At 42.7% G+C, this 24,425-nt stretch overlaps 1 protein-coding gene across 1 annotated transcript in view; it reads left to right on the forward strand.

Moving 5' to 3' along the window:
- The window catches only part of col2a1b (collagen, type II, alpha 1b), a 78,795-nt gene that overhangs the window by 48,865 nt on the left and 5,505 nt on the right, over nt 1-24,425 (forward strand). Inside the window, exons 28-50 of the mRNA XM_079510849.1 lie at nt 1,451-1,504; nt 2,470-2,523; nt 3,023-3,076; nt 3,210-3,263; nt 3,553-3,597; nt 3,739-3,837; nt 6,178-6,285; nt 6,900-6,953; nt 7,458-7,511; nt 7,842-7,895; nt 8,406-8,459; nt 9,210-9,317; nt 9,633-9,686; nt 10,193-10,246; nt 10,553-10,714; nt 14,258-14,365; nt 18,247-18,354; nt 19,708-19,761; nt 20,836-20,943; nt 22,360-22,413; nt 22,539-22,646; nt 23,448-23,501; nt 23,697-23,804. Of these exons, the coding sequence (XP_079366975.1) occupies nt 1,451-1,504; nt 2,470-2,523; nt 3,023-3,076; nt 3,210-3,263; nt 3,553-3,597; nt 3,739-3,837; nt 6,178-6,285; nt 6,900-6,953; nt 7,458-7,511; nt 7,842-7,895; nt 8,406-8,459; nt 9,210-9,317; nt 9,633-9,686; nt 10,193-10,246; nt 10,553-10,714; nt 14,258-14,365; nt 18,247-18,354; nt 19,708-19,761; nt 20,836-20,943; nt 22,360-22,413; nt 22,539-22,646; nt 23,448-23,501; nt 23,697-23,804 (1,764 nt within the window). The remainder of the gene's footprint in view (nt 1-1,450; nt 1,505-2,469; nt 2,524-3,022; nt 3,077-3,209; nt 3,264-3,552; nt 3,598-3,738; nt 3,838-6,177; nt 6,286-6,899; nt 6,954-7,457; nt 7,512-7,841; nt 7,896-8,405; nt 8,460-9,209; nt 9,318-9,632; nt 9,687-10,192; nt 10,247-10,552; nt 10,715-14,257; nt 14,366-18,246; nt 18,355-19,707; nt 19,762-20,835; nt 20,944-22,359; nt 22,414-22,538; nt 22,647-23,447; nt 23,502-23,696; nt 23,805-24,425) is intronic.

Consider the following 24,425-nt stretch of genomic DNA (forward strand, 5'->3'; position numbering starts at 1 on the left):
TGGTGGGGGAACAATCGTTAAAGATAGCCAATCTACAAGATCACAGCTTGTCACATTGCGACACGTTGGGAGATTGTAGATCAGCTATTTTTGGCAAAGAGATGTGGTGTAGCTTGATAAAAGAGTGCAAATCAGGTCTAGTTTTACTAAGTATAGACCCTATAGAGGGTCTAACTGATGAATTAATCAGTTAGAATAATTCATTACAGCGGTCTTACATTGTAAGACATTAATCAGTGGCCTGCCAGCCACACACACACACACACACCTGCCAGCCACACACACACACAAATGTATTTTTCTCTCCTCTCAGTTTTCTGCGGTTTACAGTGGTGGAAAAATGTTTTACTCACGTAAAAAGTACCTATCAACGATGCAATGTAGAAATACTCCGTAAAAGTCTGGAGTGCAAAAAACTATTGTCATCAAAATGTACTTGAAGTACCAAAAGTAAAAGTACTCATTGTGCAGAATGTCCTGTTTCATAGTTTTCAAATATGTATTAAAACATCTTTTGAAAATAGCACAATGTGTCATTGTGAGCTTGTAGATCTGCTATTTTCAACTGGCCAAAATGGCTGAATTGAGTGGTTAACACCCTGAGCGGCAAAGGACAGAGTTCTCTGTTCAATCAATTAGTAACGCCCAGCGCTCAGGACGGAGATTGATAAAAAGGACGGAGATTATTGATATCAAAACTGATCGCATCGCTCCACAGGCTGGGAGCATCATTCGATGTTATTTTCCGGTGGGACATCATCGAAAATGTTCCCCCCATTTTAGCCGAAGAGACCTAAAATCTTAAAACGTGAATAACTCTTGATTTAAATCATTCCGTCCAATTCTAAGAAAAGATTATGTGTTAGACGGCCCATCGAGGTCCCGTCGCTAGTCACGTTAGAATTAATCATACCTCCCTCATACCTTGTTGTCGATCGCATCGAGAGTGTTTTGGCTACATCAAGCTACTTCAGCTACATCCGGGATAGCATCCGGTTCGTCGCTAAATGTGGATTAAATAACCCCGGGCGTTCGGGGTGTACGTTTTGTAATTATAATCTACAAAGTAACTAGCCGAATAAATGTAGTGGAGTAGCCTAACTCTGAAAACCTGTAGTCTGAAAACCCACCTCTTCAGACTCCATTGTGCTAAGTAGCACTTGCCATAGCCTTGATGACGTCACAGGCGTATGCAAAGGCTCAATTTATGTAAATTAGATAGCATTTTATGTAGACATAGCACTCTATAGTGTATACTCATAGTTTCATTATATAGATATTCCACTGTTAGACGGATGTTAGGTTCTTAGCTTGCTTATGATTCTAGATGATTATTTTTTATGTATTTGATGTATTACCATGTGTTGTTCTTACTGTAAAGTCTGCTACATGCCTAAATTGTAATTGGTGTTTTGTGACTAACGGCAGCATTGTGTCTCTGTCCTCCTAGGGTGAGCCTGGTAAGGGTGGTGAGAAGGGACTGCTCGGCGCGCCTGGACTGAGGGTGAGTCACCCCTTTATCCTCCTGTCACTGTGGACGATCACGCTCACTTAAACCCATTAAGACCTGGGACACATCTGTGTCACCTTAGCTTTTAACCACTTTAACCATTATCTTAAACTTTAGCTCTTGAAAAATGCTGTGGGTTTTATCAATATCAAACCAATCAAAATGTGTTAACTAGAGCTTGAGGACTAAATAATAACTACATTGGATCAAATGCCAGGTGCTTGAAAAGCGCCTGAACTACATTTGCTACTACCTCTAGTAGCGACTGTACTGGACACTTTTTTATGATTGGCTGCCTTGTCTCTAGGCTACCTCTGAGTCTAAGCCAATGGGAGACTTACCCATAAAACCCATCGTCTGAACGGCATAAAACCCATATGGCCCTATCTTGGGGCGTGCCTTACCCTTCATCCATACATATTTGCCATATTTTACTATCTTGAAAAACTTTTTAAAAGCTTGTAGATGAGCTTGTAGATCGGCTATTTGAACTACTATGTTTTTCCTAATAGTAAAAAAAATGGCAAGTAAGTTTAGGGATAAGGGATAAGGGGTAAGTGGTGGTGCAAGATATGCCATCGGTTCTACAGTGATTATTGAGGACAAGCATCAATAATAACTAGCCCGTCCAGACAGATGCTTTATGTCGCCAGCATTTCGACGTCTTAAGAGTGATGACCTCTTCGACACGCACTGTACTTAATGAGCTAGCGTAGCGATCAGATGGACACACGCTGACACAGCGTGATGACACACGCTGCCTTTATTGCCATTAAGTGGGCCATTTTGTCTTGTGACACTACTTCACTACACCTCTAATAATGGCTCTGTCACCTCAGATAATACTAGCGTTGATAGGTCAAGTTACAACTGTCTTCTGTGTAGTGATTAGCATGGCCTATGACCTCAATATTGATGTCTCTCTATTAACCCCCCCCCCCCCCCTCCTCTCCTTATAGGGTCTGCCTGGTAAAGATGGAGAGACCGGTGCAGCTGGACCTCCCGGCCCTGCGGTGCGTATATTCTAACATCACACTAATCCTGCCTCATAGCTCCAGCAGTGATCTTATCATCCAACCAGTCTAAAAGAAGCAATGCGTGGTATTTGTTCAGGCTGGCCTTGGTGATAGCTAGCATGCCTCCTGCACACACACATGTTGTTGACAGACTTGAAAGCATGTCTGTTGTACCTACCTAGTACCTACAGTACATGTACTGTAGCTTATGACGTAGAACATATATTGTTACGTATGAATACTTTTCGTGTGGCTAGTACGGAAGAACACGGCTCACCTTTAGTCATGACATTCATTGTGAAAATGAATAGTAGTACTGTAACATTTTATATAAATACTGTATGGAACATGGACTATATCGTAATCAATTACTGGATTTATAATAATAATTTGTACCATCAACCACTTCTGAAATGCAGGAGAAACTTGGTCACTTGTATGTTCATACTGTAGATTGCATAGTGGTTGACTGTGAGTTTGTCTCTGCCTCCGTTAGGGCCCTGCTGGAGAGAGAGGCGAGCAAGGACAGCCTGGACCTTCTGGCTTCCAGGTGAGTTTCATAGTCCGTCCACCTGTATTCATATCAACGTTAATGGAATGCACTGCCTAATCAATCACTATTATGACATCTCTCAAAATGACAATGACCATTCATTTGTTTCTGTTTCTTTGCTTGTGTGCAGGGTCTTCCTGGTCCCCCCGGCCCCCCTGGTGAGGGAGGCAAGCCTGGAGATATGGTAAGAACTATACTTTTCGTGTGGCTATATATATATATATTGTTAATAAAGGAAAGATTGAGGCTGGCTTTCCTGCAATCAGATTAGCATTAATTTGTCAATTTGTGAATTGAGCGGCACCTTTCATCATGAAAGGTGCCGCTGAAATAAACGATCTATGCACCTTGCATAGATCATAGAGGTTGCAGTACATTTCAATACATGAATCCAATCTCATCTAAATTCTGAATTATCTCTCTCTCTCTCTCTCTCTCTCTCTCTCTCTCTCTCTCTCTCTCTCTCATTGCAGGGTGTTCCTGGAGAGGGCGGAGCTGCTGGTGCTACTGGACCCAGAGTAAGCATCTCTCTCCAAATCTATACCTCCAAATGGCACTTAAGTACTTAAGTAAATGTACATTACAGTACTTAGTTACTGTCCACCAATGTTGCTAATCATCCTTCCTTGTGCTGTGTGTGTGTGTGTGTGTCCGTGTAGGGCGAGCGAGGATTCCCAGGAGAGCGAGGAGGTGCCGGTCCTCAGGGTCTGCAGGGACCCCGCGGTCTGCCCGGAACTCCCGGAACCGATGGACCCAAGGTGAGTCTGTCCATACTAGTGTCAATTTAAAACTATGACCAAAAATGCTAGGGAGGGACTAGTGGAGAAGAGAACTAAATGACATAAAGGTCATTTTATGCTTGGTTGCATGCTGAAAATAGCAGATCTACAAGCTCACAACGTGTCGCAGCAACCAAATCGATGCCATTACATTACGATGCCAAAATACATTTTAGTCGACTAAGTCAACTGTAGATTTACAGACTAAAAAAAACACAAAAAAATGTGACTAAAACTGAATGAAAATGAATTCAAAAGACTGACTAAAACAGTCTTTTCTGTCGAAATCAACACTGGTCCACTGGACTGGTCCATTGGACTGGTCCATTGGACTCCATGGTCCACTGGTCCATTGGACTCCATGGTCCACTGGTCCATTGGACTCCATGGTCCACTGGTCCACTGGACTCCATGGTCCACTGGTCCATTGGACTCCATGGTCCACTGGTCCATTGGACTCCATGGTCCACTGGTCCATTGGACTCCATGGTCCACTGGTCCACTGGACTCCATGGTCCACTGGTCCATTGGACTCCATGGTCCACTGGTCCATTGGACTCCATGGTCCACTGGTCCACTGGACTCCATGGTCCACTGGTCCATTGGACTCCATGGTCCACTGGTCCATTGGACTCCATGGTCCACTGGTCCACTGGACTCCATGGTCCACTGGTCCATTGGACTCCATGGTCCACTGGTCCATTGGACTCCATGGTCCACTGGTCCATTGGACTCCATGGTCCACTGGTCCATTGGACTCCATGCTACATTTGACCATCATCAAGATGTCAAGACTTATGTCACGAGAAACCTTTATGCGTTGTGAAAAAAATCAGAATCATCAGATGTGGGGTTCGTCGGGATGGCAATTTCCTCGGCTATCTGATAAAGTACGTTCAAGAAAGCAATTACACTCCTAGAAAAGCAGCACTGCCGTTGCGGTTGATTCGTGCTGATAGGGAATCTGAACTAGCAGAAATGCTATCAAGTGTCACAAAATATATATATCGCGGAAAATGTATTTAAACTTGTGGCCAACTTTTCCTTGTCAACAAACTAGTGAACATTGTCAATACTGATGCAATGGCTCAGGTCGACAGACAGACAGGCAGACAGACAGACAGACAGCTTCAAAATGTCAAGAAAAATGTTCCTAAAAGCATGTGGTTATAATAACGTAGAGAGGGTACAGAGATAAAGAAAAAAGCAGAAGCTGTGGCCCTCTTATCCCGATGATTCAGAGAAGTCTGGCTGGTTCACAGGACAAGCTGTGAAGGTTATGGCTATGGGATTAGAGTCTAGACACGATGGCGATTGGTGACAGTGATGGTGACAGTGCGGGGACATATCTCCGCCTTTAGCTACTGTAGAACAGTGTGAGAGTAATGGCCTGTAGTGAGATCTTTATCCCAGCGAGACCTGAGGAGGACGCATCTGTGTCGCCTTAGCGTTGAACCACTTTAACCGTTATTTTAAACTTCAGCTGTTGAGAAATAGCAGAATGCCGCGCTACAAGCTTGTAGATCTGCAATCTGTTTTGAAAATGTGACACAAATCTTTGAATATATATTCTTTCACAGTGAACGTTTTTTTAAAAAAAAACTCATATCATGGCTTCTGGGGGTCCATGGAACAACATCTTTTCAGATGGGGGACTGCGGCCAAATACAGATAATTCTGGGGCTCCTTGACGTGAAATAGTTTGAGCACCACTGACATAGAAACAGAAAACTGTCATGATTTAGAAGACATTTTGTAGAATCTGAGGTCCCGACTCCCAGGTCTCAATGGGTTATTATGGTCGATAGAGTGTCGGTACTGTCTCACTGATTACAGCTGTCTACCGCCTGGGGAGTAATGACGGGTGGCATACCAAATGACGGAAGTCTCAACCCATGATTCCATGATTTCAATATTGTTTGCTTTGAAGTTCGGTCGCTAAGTTTGGTGGGATAAAAGTTCTCGCTCCTAATTAAAACTCGAAATTAAAATAAAACATTACATTAAGGGCAACTTTCACTAACTGTAATGGACCTTGGTATGAAAAGGGTTGAAAACCACTGCTCTACAGTAAAGAACATACTGTAGCTGTACTGTATATGGGTGTTGTTGAAGAATAGGGACCGTCTCTCTCTATCTATGTTTGTTTTTTTCGTTTGTTTTTGTCACTAACATTTTTATTCATCCATTTTTTGAAACGAACCAAATGGAAAAGAAAACCAAAAACACACTCGTCCAAACACAAAAGAAACACAAAAAAGTCTGTTATATCTCAATGTTTTTATTCATGTTTTGTCTCTCCCCCCTCCTCCATGACAGGGAGCCATTGGCCCCGCCGGTGGTTCAGGAGCCCAGGGACCACCTGGACTACAGGGTATGCCCGGAGAGAGAGGTGCCTCTGGCATCTCCGGACCCAAGGGAGACAGAGTGAGTAACACATGACTTTACTTAAGTAAAAGTATCAATACTACTGCAATGTAAAAACACGGAATAGAAAGAAAGTTTACTTGAGTACAAAAGTGCAAAGGTGTTTGTATCTAAATACTGTATAATTTTAGTACAAAAGTAAAAGTACTCATTATGCTGAATGTCCTATTTCACAAGTCTTCAAATGTCTAATGATCTTCAAGCTCACAATGCGTCGCGTCGCGATGCATTGTGAGCTTGTAGATCATCTATTTTCAAATGGCCATAAACGCTGAAGTGGTTAATGTATGTTTTGTAATAATAATCCAAATCTATGAAGTAACTAGTAACTAAGTCTTCAAATATTTGTAGTGGAGTGAAAGTACAATATTTGCCTCTGAAATGTAGTGGAGTAGAAGTACTGAAAATTGGAAATGACTCCATTAAAGTAAAAAGTGCAGTATTTGAGTAAATGTAGTTACTTTACACCACTGCACATGGCCAAATCAAGCCATACAATTTTTTTTTTTATGGGTTTACTGACTTTACTCATGTTGTTGTACGGTGACGGTTCCATCACGTGGCTGATTGTGGTCCCATTGTAACGGTCTTTGTCCCCTGTGTGTCACATCTAGGGTGACAATGGTGAGAAAGGACCTGAGGGCGCTGCCGGCAAAGATGGCGGAAGAGTGAGTCCTTGTCATTTTGTGTTTTTTGTTTTAATGAGACCCCCGGCGTGTCAGTAAAGCCAACTTCATACAGTACAGTGTCGAATACATCTACGTGCTAATAGTTGTTGAGGGGCGCTAGCGCCTCCAATGCCTGGCTATTGAAATCACGCCAATTCATTTCTTACTAACTTTGAATGCTTGTTTAGAGCACGTTTCAACAAAAATCTAATGGCAGCCAAGTCTATGGACTTGTAATGTTCGTTTACAGCAGCATTAACAAACATGTGGTCAATATAAACACATTTTGTGACAGATTTCGTTTTATTTACAACACACTGTATTCATGACGTCTCATATGGCAGTGAATCTGCAATGAATGAAAGTGACGCTGCCATATATGTGCTGGCTTCTAAAAGTCAAAATGATGCTTCTCCCTATGTATGATTTTATTTTATTTTATTTTTTCCAGCATAAATTCAGTGTCAGCGGTTCATCAGTGTTAACATTTCATTTCTTCCATAGGGTCTGACTGGTCCCATCGGCCCCCCTGGACCTGGTGGCCCCAACGGAGAGAAGGTGACCATTTCAACCTGCTTTTTAATAAAAAATCACACCCGTGCAACTGAGTGGTGCAACTACACATTTAGTGTTATAGTTACTGTACATTAGAACCATAGCAACCATGCTCGTTTTTTTGGTACGAACAAACACGGGTACACGGGTACAAAGCCAGTTGTTTGAGTGGTTTGCACCACTCAAAAATACATATATTTATTGTATAGTAGAGTCAAACACTGACTGTAGCTATACCGGGAGCGTGTATTAAAAGGAGGCCAGACCTACTGTAGTATAATGAACGGCTAGCATGCTAATGTACATCTTTTAAAACCGTCTCTTCCCTTCCAGGGTGAATCGGGTCCCTCTGGTCCATCGGGCTCTCCAGGTGCCCGCGGTGCTCCGGTAAGTACGCTTCACCTTAAGTAAAAGTATCAATACGGCAATGTAGAAATACTACAACTTGTAGTATTTCTATTTGGAAGTATTTGGAACGCCATACAAGTATATGGAGTGTTACAAGTAGAAGTACCGGAATTCCAAATTTAAGTTTGAGTATTTGGGCTTTACAGTAGGCTCATCTCTCTGACCCACGGATTAAAGTCATTTGGATTCCTTAGAAGCCAGCGTGTCTTCTGGGAAAGCATGCTGCGCAACAAAAATAGCAATCTGATCGGCTATTTTCAGTCATTATCCTAGTTATTTTAAGATGAAAGAGTATTTGAAGTGATGAAAACCAGCAATAGAATACAAGTTTAGAAGCATCGTCCAGAAACATGAGTGGTCTCAGAAATGTCAGAAATTTCTTCAGCTGGTTCGGCCTGAAACATCATCATTTACATTGTCAGTCTTGAGATCTTATTTTTGCTTTATTCCATGTCTGACCTCTATGTTTGCTGTTTCCTCATCTTTCAGGGTGACAGGGGTGAGAACGGACCTCATGGACCTGCTGGCTTCGCTGGACCCCCAGTAAGTACATCACCAGAAGAATAGAACTCGCCACGGCAAAACAATAGCATACGATTGAATTGTGTTGTATTGTATTGCATTGAACATTGGAACATTACAATTTGTATTTGTATCTGCTATTTCTGATATTTCTTGATTGACAATTAGGCAAAAAAAAAAAACGATCGCCCATTATCATCAGATATCTATAAAGTCTCTGTGTGTACGTACGTCGTACGTACGTGTGTACGTCTGTAATCCACGTAACTTGAGAACCGCACACCCCCGCAGGGAGTGCAGTGCACGGTGTCAAGTCCGTCGGATAGCCGGTTGTCCAGAACCAGCACAAAAGCCTCTGTCCGGGCTCTGGACTTGATCACCCCTATATCTCCATATATGGAGCTGGCCTGTTCTGACATCACAACACTTCATATTTGGGCATGCCTGACAGAACTCACTGGATGTTCTGATATCTGCATAGACTCTATATTTGGGCATGCTTGACAAAGAACTCCATAAAAGGGACACAGACAGAGCTGGCCTGTTCTGACATCACAATGATGTCTGACTCTCCCATTGTCATCATCATTTATTTAACTCACGACAAGGCATTACTTATTTAAACGGCGGAAGAACATTTTTCAGAAAAGCACCCGCTTTATAGATTACTTTAGTTGTTTTTTTTTGTTTTTTGTTTTAGATTTTAGTAATGAAATTAATTTCAGCGTAGACGGGCGGGTTATAAAACTGTTTACCATCTTCTCCTGCCAGGGTGCTGACGGTCAGCCTGGAATGAAGGGAGACCAGGGAGAGGGCGGACAGAAGGGTGACGCCGGCGCCCCTGGACCCCAGGGACCATCCGGTGCCCCAGGACCTGCGGTGCGTACTATTTGATGTATTACCTTGGGTTGTTCTTGCTTACTGAGCTTAAGTCGCTCTGCATTAAGTTGCAAATTGTAATTGTAAGTGCAGTGTTGATTTTGACAGCAAAAGTTTGATTTAGTCTTTTGAATAACATTCAATTCAGTTTTAGTCATTTGTTTTGTCATCTGAAATGTTTTAGTGTTAGTCTAGTTTTAGTTGACTAAATATCATATGACTTTTTTGTCCCCTATCTACAGGGGACTTATTTATATAATTTGAATAGAAAATAACGGATATATCAGACAGTAAAAGAAGTGTTTTCTATTGCAGGGTCCCACTGGTGTTTCCGGACCTAAAGGTGCTCGTGGTGCTCAAGGACCTCCTGTAAGTGTTAAACTTTTGATCTTCAGTAATTAGTAATGAGATCCGTATTACTGTCATTTTGACGTAGTGCTGCACAATTAATCAAAAGAAAGAAAGAGAGAAAAAAGATTCAGACACCTACTGTATGCAATCTCATTTCTAAATTTGAGCGAGAATCGTGCAGCACTAGTTGGCTGTCCAATTAATTTGAGTTACTCTGAGAGGAGGTTCAAATCAAGCACTTTGATGTTGTCTGTTTAAAGCCACAGTAGTTGGCTCCAGGTGACACATTTAGTAATGTTCAGCAAAAGACAATACATATTTTGATGGAAAAACAATGAATCGTGATCTCAATTCTTGTGGAGGAAAAAAATCGTGATTGAGCAAGAATCGTGCAGTACCATTTTGATGCTTCTCTAACAAGCCATTAAAGGCGTGTTCCTTTTACTGCAGGATTATTTCAGGCAACATTTTGGACACTTCTGATTGTTTTGGGGGTGTTTGTTTCTGTGTGTCTCCTTGTTCAGGGTGCCACTGGCTTCCCTGGTGCTGCTGGAAGAGTCGGACCTCCCGGTCCCAATGTAAGTTCACTCAACCTTTAAGTTTTTCCTTCATAAATGAACCACCCTACTTGATTATACTACAGCAGTGGTTCCCAAACTTTTCAGGTCGAGGCCCAAAAACGTTTGCCCGGGGCTGCTATTTTCACTAGTTTGGGTCCCGGGGAAGACGTCATCAAATGTCTCTATTTGGATCTCGGGCTAAAACGTTTGGGAAACACTGCTTACTAAAATGTTCAATTCCATCCTTGCCTCTTGGCTGGGCAGAAAGAGAACGTACCGTACCGTATCCGTGTATTAACCGTTGCACCCTAACTTGCTCCCCAGGGTAACCCCGGCCCCTCTGGTCCCGCGGGCGCCCCTGGCAAAGACGGCCCCAAGGGTGTGAGAGGAGACGGCGGTCCCCCAGGCCGACAGGGTGATGCCGGGCTCCGTGGCCCCGCTGGTACCTCCGGAGAGAAGGGCGATTCAGGAGAGGACGGTCCCTCCGTAAGTTGAAACGCACCCTTTGATTGATTAATTGATTGATTGAACATTTGATTTAACAGTCTGCAGAATGGGTACAGTCCAAGGAAGGTACAGGTCAATGCAAAACCTGCTAAGAGGAATAAAAACAGAAAACAGAACATTTAAAGACGTAGCCAACAAATGTGACTTGATACAGAGACAGTCGTGGCGGAGGAGAGTAGATATGTTTTTATCCAAAATGACCCTGAAATAAATGTCAGAACTGAAATCGACTTGTAAATATGAAATAAATGTACATATGAAATAAATAAATTAACATATAGCTAGGTGTAATGTTAGAGTCCACAGAAGTGAACCTTTCAAGCCTGTTTTCTCAACTCGCTGTTTTCTGCAAGACATTTCTCTATAAGCCATAACTCCAAAACTGGTGGGTCAAACTGAGCAACCAATATGTCAATTTGAAGCTATAATTCCCTCCTTTCACATGAGATGAAGAAACGAACAATACAAATAAATTCAATGACTTAGCGTCAGAAATTGTCACAAATATATACTTCTATGCAAAAAAAGAAATCATCAAATACACGGTTAGAAAACAGGGAAAACGTTTACAGTATGTAAAAATAGAGGGGATCTCCACAATACAAGTAGCACTGTAATTTAGGACCGTCACGATTACGCATTTAAGTTGACGATTAATTGTCACACAAATAATTGCGATTGACGATTTAATTGTGTGTTTTTTTTGTTTTCTATATCAAAAAATGTTTGAAAATGTAAGGCCATTTTTCAACATGGAAACGATTATGCCAAAAAATAATGGCTATTATCTCAAATTATGGCGATTAAACGATTATGTACTAATTGTGACCACCCTAAGTTTTACACCATTTCACACACACACACACACACACACACACACACACACACACACACACAGACGCTCCTACGCAACACAAACATTCAGTCGCAAGCCTTATATTAGACAGCCTTGATGGACATGGTCAGTCACTTACTTCGGAAGAGCCGAGCCAAAGGAATTTCTCCTTACAGTACATGTTCTCTTATTATCTGTCCAATTGTTCCGTCAGTCCACATGTGGCAATTTCATGCGTCATGGACGCAATCGGCCTGGTTCTCTCAGAGCTATCAGTGTACGTCAGTCATTGACTGTCAGACACTCATTTCTTTTTTCTAATGACACATTGGAGCCGTCAAAATCTGTAGACCTGTAGAAATGGCAAAAAAATATGGGTCAGGAGAAGAAGAAAAAAAACAAATATATATATATATCTTGGAGTGCAGGCGTAACAGAGAGAAGAGAAAATGAGTACACACCAAAATAGCGTGCGGCGTGTGTATTTGTGTGTCACAGTGTGCTTCAGTACCTTTCGAGTCAGTGGGACATTATATTTTCTTTTCTTTTATAATCGCGCTGCAATTATGTCCAACGAGTGAGTCAGCGCCACATGCGTCATGGATGCGAGCGTCATCGGCGCCTCCCGCCTGCCATCAGGGCCTTAAGACTGCAGCTCAGGTGATAGACAGCCTTATAATGGGAACCGAAAGCTCTCTTCCCCATGCCTCCACTGTAACGTTCCATTTGTCAGCCGCTTATGATCACAGCGTGATTGATAGCACATCTCGGATGATTCAACGCTCAAGCACCAAGACTGTGTCTACAGTAAGAAGGACTGTCCTTCAGACCATGAACTCAGAAACCTCAGAACCTGCCCTAGGTCGTCATACTACAGTGTCACACAAAAGTAATAGAAAACGTCGGTCCATTGGAACCAGTGCTTGTTGACTAAGACTAAAACACTAAGGTTTTTCAGAAGACTAAATAGGACTAAAGACTAAATGGTGTGTTATTCAAAAGACTAAGACTAAATATTTTTCTGGCAAAATTAACATTGCATTAAGACTAAGACTAAAAGACTATGGTTTTTCAGAAGACTACTGTACATACAGGACTAAGACTAAATTGTGTGTTATTCAAAAGACTAAATGAAAATATTCTGAAAAATTAACAGAGATTGGACTACACCGTTTATTACATTCCATTTCTTGAAAAGTAACTATTTTTGGACTTAGTTTTAGTCATCATAGCTTAATTAATTTAGTTTTCGTCAGTGAAAAAAGGTAGTTGACGAACATTTTTTGTCATAGTATCAGTCGACGAAATCAACGCGGCATGACAGATTTGGAGTGAACGGAGAGTCTGTTATACTGCAGGACCAGGATGCCAGAATGCATTTGGCTCGCGTAGTGTAGAGTAGATCAGACTTCAGAGGCGAGGCGGGCGAGAGTTGACGATGATCTAGATTGGTGTGGAACTGTGGATGATGCAGCAGGGAGTTGCACGGTCTCAGGATAAGGGGGAAAGGATTATGACAGGAGGAGCGGAACACATCAAAATAGAAGGGAATGCTAGTAGGACAGACAACACAATGCTGTGTTGAAGAGTAACACAACATTACAATACCACTAAACTGTAAATGTGTTTATTTTTTATTGTTGAGGGGTGCTAGCCCCTCCAACTAGCCTGACACTCAGTCTGAATTTTCATTTTGTTTCACTTATCGCCAGAACGAATTTTCTTAATGGGCGTGGCTAGTGATTCAGGGCTGGAGCCAGGCTACCCTCCAACGTTTGGCTTTTGAAATTACGTCATATTAGGCAACCAAGTCTATGGACTTTTAATGTTTGTTTACTGCAGTAAACATGTGACCTCATGCGGTACAATATTAATACTAGGGATGTCCCAATCACGTTTTCCTATATATAGGTTTAATGTTTGTTTTTAGTTCAATGTTTGTTTTAAAAACGCCATTGACAATGAAGGGAACATTTACGTCATATTGTCCCTCATTACGTCATAGTGTCTCTTTATTGTTAATGGCGTTTAATGTTTGTGTTGGCACCGTTTGTTTTACATCACCATTACATCACCTAATCAACATGAGTTAGACTTTAATATATTAGCGCCCCTCACTTCACACGGGTGTGATTTCTTTTGCTCCCGATCCGATTCCGATCATTTCATTTTGCGTATCTGCCAATACCGATCTTTCCCGATCCGATATTTATATTTTTATAGAACACTTATCCCATATCACAATAGTACAGTATCCAAAATCACAGACAATATCCAGTCTAATATCATGATATGGATATAATATTGATACAGTACTATAGGGTCCCGATCACGTTGTTTTGCTCCCGATCCGATTCCGATCATTTGAAAATGGCGTGATCGACCTGATTTCCGATCACGTGATCGGATCGGGACAACCCTAATAAATACCAAAGGAGTGAGGTGCCCCTCACTTGACAAAAGTGTGATTTTCTTCATGTAAAAGGAATGATTAGTATTATCCAAAGAAATGGTGATTAAATGAGAACAGCCATCCACAAAAGTGTCGATCAATTAGTCCATGCAAAAATCTAAATTGCTCATTTACAGAATGGATTAAAGTTAGACTGCTAACATGTTTCCACCCCTCACAGTAAAACTCTCCCTTCTCTTTCTCTTCCTTCCTTCCTTCCTTCCGTCCCCCCCAGGGTCCCGACGGTCCCTCAGGTCCTCAGGGTCTGGCCGGTCAGCGTGGTATCGTGGGTCTGCCTGGACAGCGCGGCGAGAGAGGTTTCCCCGGCCTGCCTGGACCATCCGTAAGTCCCTTACATTCAACCTATTCTGAATGGGCTATATGCAAACGCGCCATTTTGGAAAGAACTTGTGGCCCCTTCCCTACTTCCTTCACATGTGTTGCCGATGATACTAGAGAAGGCTCTGTTGAAATGAAATGAATTACTATATTTACGCAGGGTATCTGGGCTAAGCTCAAGAACTTGTTTCCAGCCAGGCCCTGCTCATAGAACACATTTCATGGTAGTGGTTCAATGCCTTGTTCAAGGGCACTTCAGCGGTGGTAATTTTAACGTGTCGGACAGCTGATTCGAACTAGCGACCTTCCGGTATCAAGACCGCTCCGCTATCCGTTCGGCCACCGCTGCCACATTCTGGTCAAACAGAGTCAGGGTGCCGGCCAGGGTTGGCTACACCAGTGGGTCTCAAAGTGTCCTTGAGTGGGTTCCAAATGGCCCTGTACAGGTGTGTGACTTTGAGAGTGTACAAATCTCAGAGTTATGGGAGTCCTTGAAATTAAAAAGTGTGAGAACCACTGCACAATAAATGGAGCAGAGCCTTAATTAGTATCATTAGTAACACCTAATAACAAGTAGGGAAGTGGCCCGGAAGTAGGAAGAGTTATTCTGTGTACATAGAGCCCATTATTCATTCTTTTTTTCTTTTCAAAATCTTTTTATTTTCGTTTTATAACAGTATGGGTGTCAAGTCACAGGTTCATAGAAAAAATAAAAATAAAATATCAGATTTTAGTATCAGTAACTGAGGTAAACAAACGTAGCCTACTGTATGAATCAGAGATCGTGGGCAGACATCATGAAAAGACTGTTATTGTGCAAAACATGCCCCTTCAAGACAAAAGAAAAACATTTTCTCCCCTTCAAGTCCCAATTTAGTATAGCCAATTCCCAATTCCCCAGCCTCTCTACAAGTACTCCATCTCTGCTATTCTTTTTTTTTAGAAGAACTCTTTATTGTGTGCAAAAGGTTTCCGTGAGTAATTATATGAAGATAGGTAGAAAATAGCCCAAATGTGTCCTACTGCAGAAGAGGATCAGCTGATGAAAGATCCACAGACGCTGTGAAGAGGCTCATGCGTGAAACACATCCCCATGTGAGGCTCTTCTGCTTGAGTTGTCAGACACAATTCCCAGAGCTCACAGTAAAAGCAATGTAGTGTTTCTTACTATTGTGCAACTTGTACATGTCTGTCCCTGTCCACCACTGTCTAGCCAAGAATAGACTGTGACAACCCCAAGCTTTAGCCCACTGGTCAGTGGCGTGCACAGATAGACACTAGGGGGTGCTAGAGCACCCCCTGCCCTTTTGGCAATGTGCCCTTTTGAAAAAAACAAGGAAAAAAAAAACATTTTTTTCTCTTTTTTTTTTTGATTTTTCAAAAATAGCAGACCTACAAGCTCATAGCGCGCCACTCGGTGGCGCGCTATGAGCTTGTAGATCTGCTATTTTTCAATAGCTAAAGCATAACATAATGCTAACACCAAAAGGGGTTCCCGCCCAAAATGGATTAAGGCAACCGGCCGGTTCCACGCGCTGCACAAGGTGCCCTTTTTTAACTTGAGCACCTGCCCCTCTAAATGTCTGTGCACGCCACTGCCACTGGTTCCCAAACACTGTGTCGGGACCAAGCCCCCAGAAAGGCTGGCCAACGTTGAAGCCGCCAAGACATAGTGGTCAAAGCTGGAACTGCAGGCGGGTCCATGCATTTAGCACGAGGAAACCCTGTGCAGCTGGAGTTTAACATTGAGCACTCGGTAGCGGTTTGACTACCAAAATGTGGTGGTCAAATGCGAAAGTATAGAGCGTTAGTAGTGTAGTGAGAATTGCCAATCTACAAGCTCACAACGCAGCGCGAAGTGACGGGTTTGGGAACCACTGCTTTAGCCCATATCCCCACCCGGAAACAACAGAGGTCCCATTTGGTAACAAGTTACCTTTAGCAGGTAACAAGTTACTTTGGCAGGGAGTAATATGTAAAGTAATAATATTTCTATTTATTTATTTAAAGTAACTAGTGATCCCCACAGCCTTCACCGCATGTCACCCCCCCATCTCTCTCCCCATCTCCTGTCAGCCTACTGTGATTCTATTCCTCTACAAAAAAAATAAAATAAAGGCGAAAGCCACAAAATATATCCTAAAAAAAACCTGCCCCCAAACCTTACACTATAACTAGAACATTGCTTACTATACTATACTGCTGTTGATTGAATCATTATCATTGATATAGAGGGTATGCACGTGACATCATCATCATACCTGGACGTTATGGGGGAACGCCTACTGAGTGGCAAGCAAATACCTTTCTGGCCTTAATAGCCCATACTTTCAAACACAAAAGTCCTATCTGAATAATCTGATTGCATTAAACTACACTTTGCCAAGTCACTTTGCCACTCTATTTCCCATTCACTTTATGCATGTCCATACCCTCTATTGTGGGATATTGTCCTCTAGTGATATCACTGTTGTCAACCACTTACAGTAAGACCTTTATACTTTGTCAATATGACAAATAGCTAAAATGGCCGCTGCACAAGCTTATAACGCATCGGGAGCTTGTAACCGTAGACCTGACATTGTCTAAATATTTACGTTTTCTGAATTTGGTTTTGAAAGCGTTCACCGGTAGTGATATTCCTCAAAAACAGGGTATGGCGGTAGGGTAAAAGTCTCACTCGATACTGTGACAAGGGGATTGAACTCTTAATGCACCTTCTCACCAAAGTCAAAGTGAGAATTGACACGGCACAAGTCAGGGCCACTCTCCCTCTCTGATGTGTGACCGCTGACAGGATGACACGTTCACAGGGTCCCTACTCACAGCGTCCCAGGCGTGGGGTGGGGTGGCGTGGGGGGCTGGGGGTGTGCCCTCACCATTAAACATTCAGCGAGCCACATAAACGCGACGCAAAGAAAGAACGTGTGGCACAGATGTCACTCAAGGATGCTTCAAACATGCTTTAAACATGATGCAATATTCAGTGTCTGTTAAGGTAACCGTGAGGTTTTGTAGAGGGGAGTATTCTACGAGTCTTGACACTTTGAAGGCTCCGCGTTCACATACAGGAACGTCTACAGTTCACTGGGAGGCCACGAGGCAACCACAGATACATAGGAAGTGATCAATGATCATGTGACTATATCGTCACCCTATCGGCTGCTTCATTGTGGCTTTTTGACACGTGCGATAGCATACAGTACATATTGTTGTGCAACATATGAAAATATTGTTGCTGTCCGGACCATAAATCAGTGCTATTGAACACCATTTACATCTGTGTGTTGGTTAAAAGCACTTCAACAAAAACCTCCTACTGTAACTCCTCGCTGGATGTTTCTTTTTCTTTTTTTTCTTCTTTTCTTTTGGAGTTAGGTGGTTTCTTCCAGACAGAAGAGATTATGCTGAACCATACAGTACTATTGAATGCACTGATTGATTGATTGATTGATTGATTGATTGATTGATTGATTGATTGATTGATCGATCGATCGATTGATCAATCGATTGATTGATTGATTGATTCACTGATTGAAATTTGTATTCACAGTATGTAGAATGGGTACATTTCAAACGAAAGCTCAGGTCAATACAAAAACTGCTATTAGGGTAAAACTAGGAAAAGCACTGAGACAATTAATTCCCTCATTATCTCGCTTTTACAGGATTATAAATCTGTTTTCTTTGTGTCATTTATGACTTTTTTTCCTTTAAGCTTGAACAGTTACTCCTTGTGTTGTTGAATTATTGAATTATTCATGTCTGTTGAGTCATTTAAGTATTACGTGAGATAAAACCAAGAGAACCCACTGGCTTCCCCCTGGTAACCAAGCTGTCCTTTCCTCTCCTCTCCTCTCCTCTCCTTTCCTCTCCTCTCCTCAGGGTGAGCCTGGTAAGCAGGGATCTCCCGGTGGGAGTGGGGACCGCGGACCACCCGGGCCTGTCGGACCCCCTGGGACGACTGGACCTTCTGGAGAAGCTGGCAGAGAGGTGTGTGTGTGTGTGTGTGTGTGTGACTGTGTGCGTGTGTGCGTCCAGCCATCGCACACAAGCACAGCATGCATGTTCTCTGTGCCCTGCCTCTCATTCATCTATTATTTAGTCCCAAGGAATCCTAAGCCCCTTTCCTTTCAGCCCACATCAAGCTGATTAAAAATCCACCCGCTGCTATAGTGCTTCCTATGTAACGCATGTTTGCTGCTATCTTGGGCTGGGGCTTTAGATATACTGTACAGTAGGAGCACGACAGAATTGCGAGTCAGCTACGTAGGATTGCTGCTACCGCATGTCATGGAGTCAGCTACGTAGGATTGCTACTACCGCATGTCATGTCATGGAGTCAGCTACGTAGGATTGCTGCTACCGCATGTCATGGAGTCAGCTACGTAGGATTGCTACTACCGCATGTCATGTCATGGAGTCAGCTACGTAGGATTGCTGCTACCGCATGTCATGTCATGGAGTCAGCTACGTAGGATTGCTGCTACCGCATGTCATGTCATGGAGTCAGCTACGTAGGATTGCTGCTACCGCATGTCATGTCATGGAGTCAGCTACGTAGGATTGCTGCTACCGCATGTCATGTCATGGAGTCAGCTACGTAGGATTGCTGCTACCGCATGTCATGTCATGGAGTCAGCTACGTAGGATTGCTGCTACCGCATGTCATGGAGTCAGCTACGTAGGATTGCTGCTACCGCATGTCATGTCATGGAGTCAGCTACGTAGGATTGCTGCTACCGCATGTCATGTCATGGAATTCTGTATCAATTAGTAAATGTAGAGGTAAATGGAGTTGGAGGCACTTGACGTTTATAAGATAGAAGTGTAATACATGAGACCGTGGGAGAAGTACATTACTTTTTCTTTTCTTTTTTACTATTTTCAAAACATTTTAAAATTGTTCAACTAGCCGATCTACATCGACACGTTGTGAGCTTGTGGATTGTCTATTTGAACCATTCAAAAATGTTTTTCTTTTAGTAATAAAAAAGACAAAGAAGTTTAGAGGGCCCAACTTGTATTACAAAGATAAGTGGTTGGTTGTATCACTGGAACAAGCTCAGATCTTAACTATATTCAGCTGGTCGAAACAATAATATCCTAAGGCAAAAGGTAACATATCCCAATATAATAAAGATATACAGTAAGGTATAATTGTACCATCATTCTTCCTCACGCGATACAATTTCTCGTCATTTTATGCCTAAATATGAACGTCATGTAAGCTGCATTAAAGGTCATTCAGGTCAAGGTTATTCACTGGGCTTCCCTGCATGACGTTAAGGGATATTATTTTGGGATATGAATTGATATTAACATGTAATGTTGTCGTGACAACAGGGCAACCCTGGATCTGATGGACCCCCAGGCAGAGACGGCTCCACTGGAATCAAGGTGTGAACTCTTTCATGTTGTCCGAATTCATTTCCTCATTGCTTCAGAGATAATTGGGCCTTGGGGACATTCTCCACTATTACTGTGCCTTCCGTGCACTAACGATAACTGTGGCTAATATGACTGTATCGTTTATTTATTATTATTATTATTTATTATTATTAATACAGTTCTGTGTAGTAATAATAGGCTACTAACTTACAACATGATACTGAGCAGAGAAGTTATTATCAACTGTCGGGAGGAGAAATTGTATGTACCAAACCGTTGGATCTATGTTCCAATAGATCCAGTGTAGTTAGTTAGTCACGGAATCCACAGACTTAACCACCTTCAAAACGTTGAAATAGCCGTGTGAGCTTGTAGCTTGTGGATTCAACTTCGCCAACACTCTTCGCCAAAGTACACACAGTATTTTCTTTTTAAATAACTTCAAAGTTGAAATATTTAGTTTATGCCCATCAAAGTTTCTGACCAACAGCGACAACATCTTTGAAGGTGTGTTTGAAGCTTATCTCCCCCAGTACTGAGCGAGGCTTCATCACCAGTTTGTTCTGCCAAGCGGCTGAACAAACTGGTGAAGAAGGCTGGCTCAGTACTGGGGGAGAGGCCGGACTCACTGGAGTCTGTTGTTGAAAGATGCACACAACATATCATCCTCTCCACAAAACCTGAAAAGCGGTCGCAAGGCTCTGTTCTGTTCTTTGATGTGTTAAGAACAAACGGTTTAAGAACACTTTTGAACCAACAGCAGTCAGGCTCTTTTAACTCCACGGCCAGCCGCTAGGCTTATGTACAGTACTGGACTATTGGCTTTTTAGCTTTTAGTTGAACTTTTATCCCCAGTGACACCTTTTTAATTCTTTTTTATGCTTTTTCATTATCTATCTATCTATCGATCGATCTGTTTAGTTGTGGGTGAATCTACCCGTCGCGTATAGATGTAGCCACATAGACCGCAGTTGGTCAACTGGAAGGTGCATCACATCAGGGGGACGATGTTAGGTTTGGCCCAAAAAACGAAATTAATTGTTTTCACGCCTGACATCCTGTGTGTGTGTGTGTTGTTCGCAGGGTGAGCGCGGTAACACGGGTCCTCTCGGCGCTCCCGGTGCTCCAGGCGCCTCCGGAGCCCCCGGCCCCGTCGGACCCACTGGCAAACAGGGAGACAGAGGAGAGGCTGTGAGTACTAAGAGCGGTTCGGCATTGTGGTGCTTGTAGATCTGCTACTTTTTGAAAAGTCTTGAAAACGTGTGCGAATCTTTGAATATAATTATATTCCTTCCCAGCTAATGTTTTTAACTCATATCTTTGCTTCTGGGGGGTCCCTGGAACAACATATTTTCAGATGGGTGGGGGGGGGGGGTGGGGGGTGGTCGGCGGCCTATTACATAACATCTTTGGGGTCCTTGACATGAAATCATTTGAGAACCACTGACATAGAAACATAGGTTTTTCAGAAAACTGTTAGGATTTAGAACACATTTTGTAGAATCTGTCTCAATGGGTTAAAGCTGCAATCCAGAACTTATTTGAATGAATATGAAACGTTATTTTAACTAAGCTGTATGGAGTATGTTATTAACTAAGCTGTATGGAGTATGTTAACACAAAAAATGCCCATTCAGAATAGAGACGTAGAGTGCCCAGCGTTTTTGGACGATTTACAAACTTACAATACAAACTTAAAGATTGTAGCTTTAGCTTTAACTTCAGAGTCACGTTGGCTGGATTTCTCTAAATACATCTTTGTCAAAGTAATGATGTGTTATTATTGCATTCAATGGACAAGGTTACCAAGGTTACCAAGTATCAGAGTTACCAAGAGAGGCTTTTGAGAGTCAGATAAAACAGGGGTTCTCAACCCGTGGGTCGCGACTCCTCGGGGGGTCGCCAAAATAATTTTAGGGGGTCCCCAAATTATTTAAAAAAATATATATATTTTTTTTTTTTCACGGTTTTTCAAAAATAGCAGACCTACAAGCTCGTAGCGCGCCACTCGGTGGCGCGCTATGAGCTTGTAGATCTGCTATTTTTCAATAGCTAAATTATAACATAACTTAAAACACCAAAAGGGGTTCCCGCCCAAAATGGGTTAAGGTTATTGTAGCAGTCAATTTATATTGGGGGTCGGGAGGGGACGGGGCGGGGCGGGGGTCCCGAGATATTGCCAAATCATTTCCGGGGGTCCCCGGCCAAAAACGTTGAGAACCCCTGAGATAAAACAGGATGGCTACAATTGAACATGGCATTGTGATGCACATCCACTTGCAGCGGTTCCACAGTTGTCATTATAAATGACATTAAATTGAAAGGAGGAATATTACAGCTACAATAGATTTGATCCAGGAGGAACGAGATGACTAGTACCGTGTATGATTGCTGCATGACGCACGGCCTATTGTAGGTGCGCAGACACAGCTGGGGAAATGTCATTTCATTCAAAAGGGAAAATTGCCAGTAGACTAATGACTAGACTATCATTATGCGGATATTAAATAGTCAAAACAAACCATACCGCCTGGAATATCCTTTCCTCTGCATATTTCAGTTATCATTTCATAACCGAGTGTTTCTTTTTGTGTTTGTTTTTCTTAGGGTGCCCAAGGCCCCAGTGGACCCTCGGGACCTGCTGGAGCAAGAGGAATGGCTGTATGTGTCTCTCTGAATGAATACACACATTTAGAACAAAACACACACACACACACACACACACACACACACACACTAGGAGCATTATTTACTAACAACTTTGCTGTGTGTGCATGCCATTTCAGGGACCCCAAGGACCCCGTGGTGACAAGGGTGAGGTCGGAGAGAACGGCGAGAGAGGACAGAAGGGACACAGAGGTTTCACCGGTCTGCAGGGTCTGCCTGGACCTCCCGTAAGTACTCTCTCTCTGTACCTAATACTGGATTACAATGAATAAGTACTCTACTCTGTACCTAATACTGGATCACAATCAACTGACCATTACCATTTTAAAAGCGTCAAAAGACGATCTCGGCGACGAGAGCCCAAGTACTGTAGGTAAAGGCGTCAAAAGACGATCTCGGTGGCGAATTAGTTAAACAGTCTCATGCACACCTGATGGGCTCAGAGATGCAGGTGCACACCTGATGGGCTCAGAGATGCAGGTGCACACCTGATGGGCTCAGAGATGCAGGTGCACACCTGATGGGCTCAGAGATGCAGGTGCACACCTGATGGGCTCAGAGATGCAGGTGCACACCTGATGGGCTCAGAGATGCAGGTGCACACCTGATGGGCTCAGAGATGCAGGTGCACCTGATGGGCTCAGAGATGCAGGTGCACACCTGATGGGCTCAGAGATGCAGGTGCACCTGATGGGCTCAGAGATGCAGGTGCGTAGGCAGGGATCAATATAAAAAGTACACAATGACCCGCACACACCGTCTGCCCTTGCAATTTGAACACTTTCATTATTTAAGCAACGTTTCTTCAGGCATCTGAGAGAGAGAGAGATGCCTGAAGAAGGTCTTTGACCGAAATGTCGCTTAAATATTATATCCCAAAATCAAGATGCTTGATAATGTATGAATTGTGTTGCTGTTAGTTAGTAGTCATGAGTTCTTTCAGTATTTCATCATCATCATCATCATCATCATCATCATCATCATCATCATCATCATCATCATCATCATTGTTTAATATGTTTCCGTAGGGTCAAAATGGTGACCAGGGTGCTACCGGACCTGCTGGACCTAATGGAGCAAGAGTGAGTACTGACAGATTCACAAAATATATTAGAATATCCGAGATATCCAGGCAGTTATTGTTAAACATGATGAACAACGCTTGATCTAAAATCAACTCTTAATCCCTCTCCCGTAATTCAGATAATTATTTTCACACCTGGAAGTTGTTGAGAGCTTAATTAATGAATCTTCTATGGTTGTGCGTGTGCCTATAGGGACCACCTGGACCTGTTGGCCCCGCTGGAAAGGACGGCTCCAATGGTCTGCCCGGACCCATCGGACCCCCTGGACCTCGCGGTCGCTCTGGGGAGTCTGGTCCTTCTGTGAGTGCTGCTGTCAAATTGACCTTGTGACTGGTGGAAAAAGTACTGAAATGTCATCGCGACGCATTGTGAGCTTGTATATTTACAAAAGGCCGAAATAGTAGATAGTAGAAGTAAAAGTACAGGTTAGTTTCCACCACTGGAAATGGCCATTAGCCAGTCTGTATGTTTCCATAGACATCATTGACTTATTTTCCTTTTGCAATTTAATGACATTCTGTTATGCAATGCACCTACTGCACACTAGATTAGTTAACCATACACGTCTCCAAAATGGCACCCATACATACAAACACTGTTTAAAGTACCACAGGGCAAGACATGACAGTGGGTTCAATGAAACTACTAGGGGAACCGTAGTGCAAGGAAACAAAGATGGGTTTTTATATTAGCCTACATTTAAATCCGCCCTCTATACTTTACCATGAAGGTCATCACGTTGCTAAATCACGTTAGTGTTAGAACTATATATTAATATCCCTTTTAGTCTAAATTGGTCCGATGATCCAATCACAATCTCTTCCATAGCGCCGTTGAACTTATTGCTTTGCTCGATCACATTTAGAATGAGACAATCCACCATATTCCTTTAGCTGTGTGTGCAGTACACATCCACCATAT

The sequence above is a fragment of the Electrona antarctica genome (assembly GCF_951216825.1).
Source record: "Electrona antarctica genome assembly, chromosome: 9".
Taxonomy (NCBI): domain Eukaryota; kingdom Metazoa; phylum Chordata; class Actinopteri; order Myctophiformes; family Myctophidae; genus Electrona; species Electrona antarctica.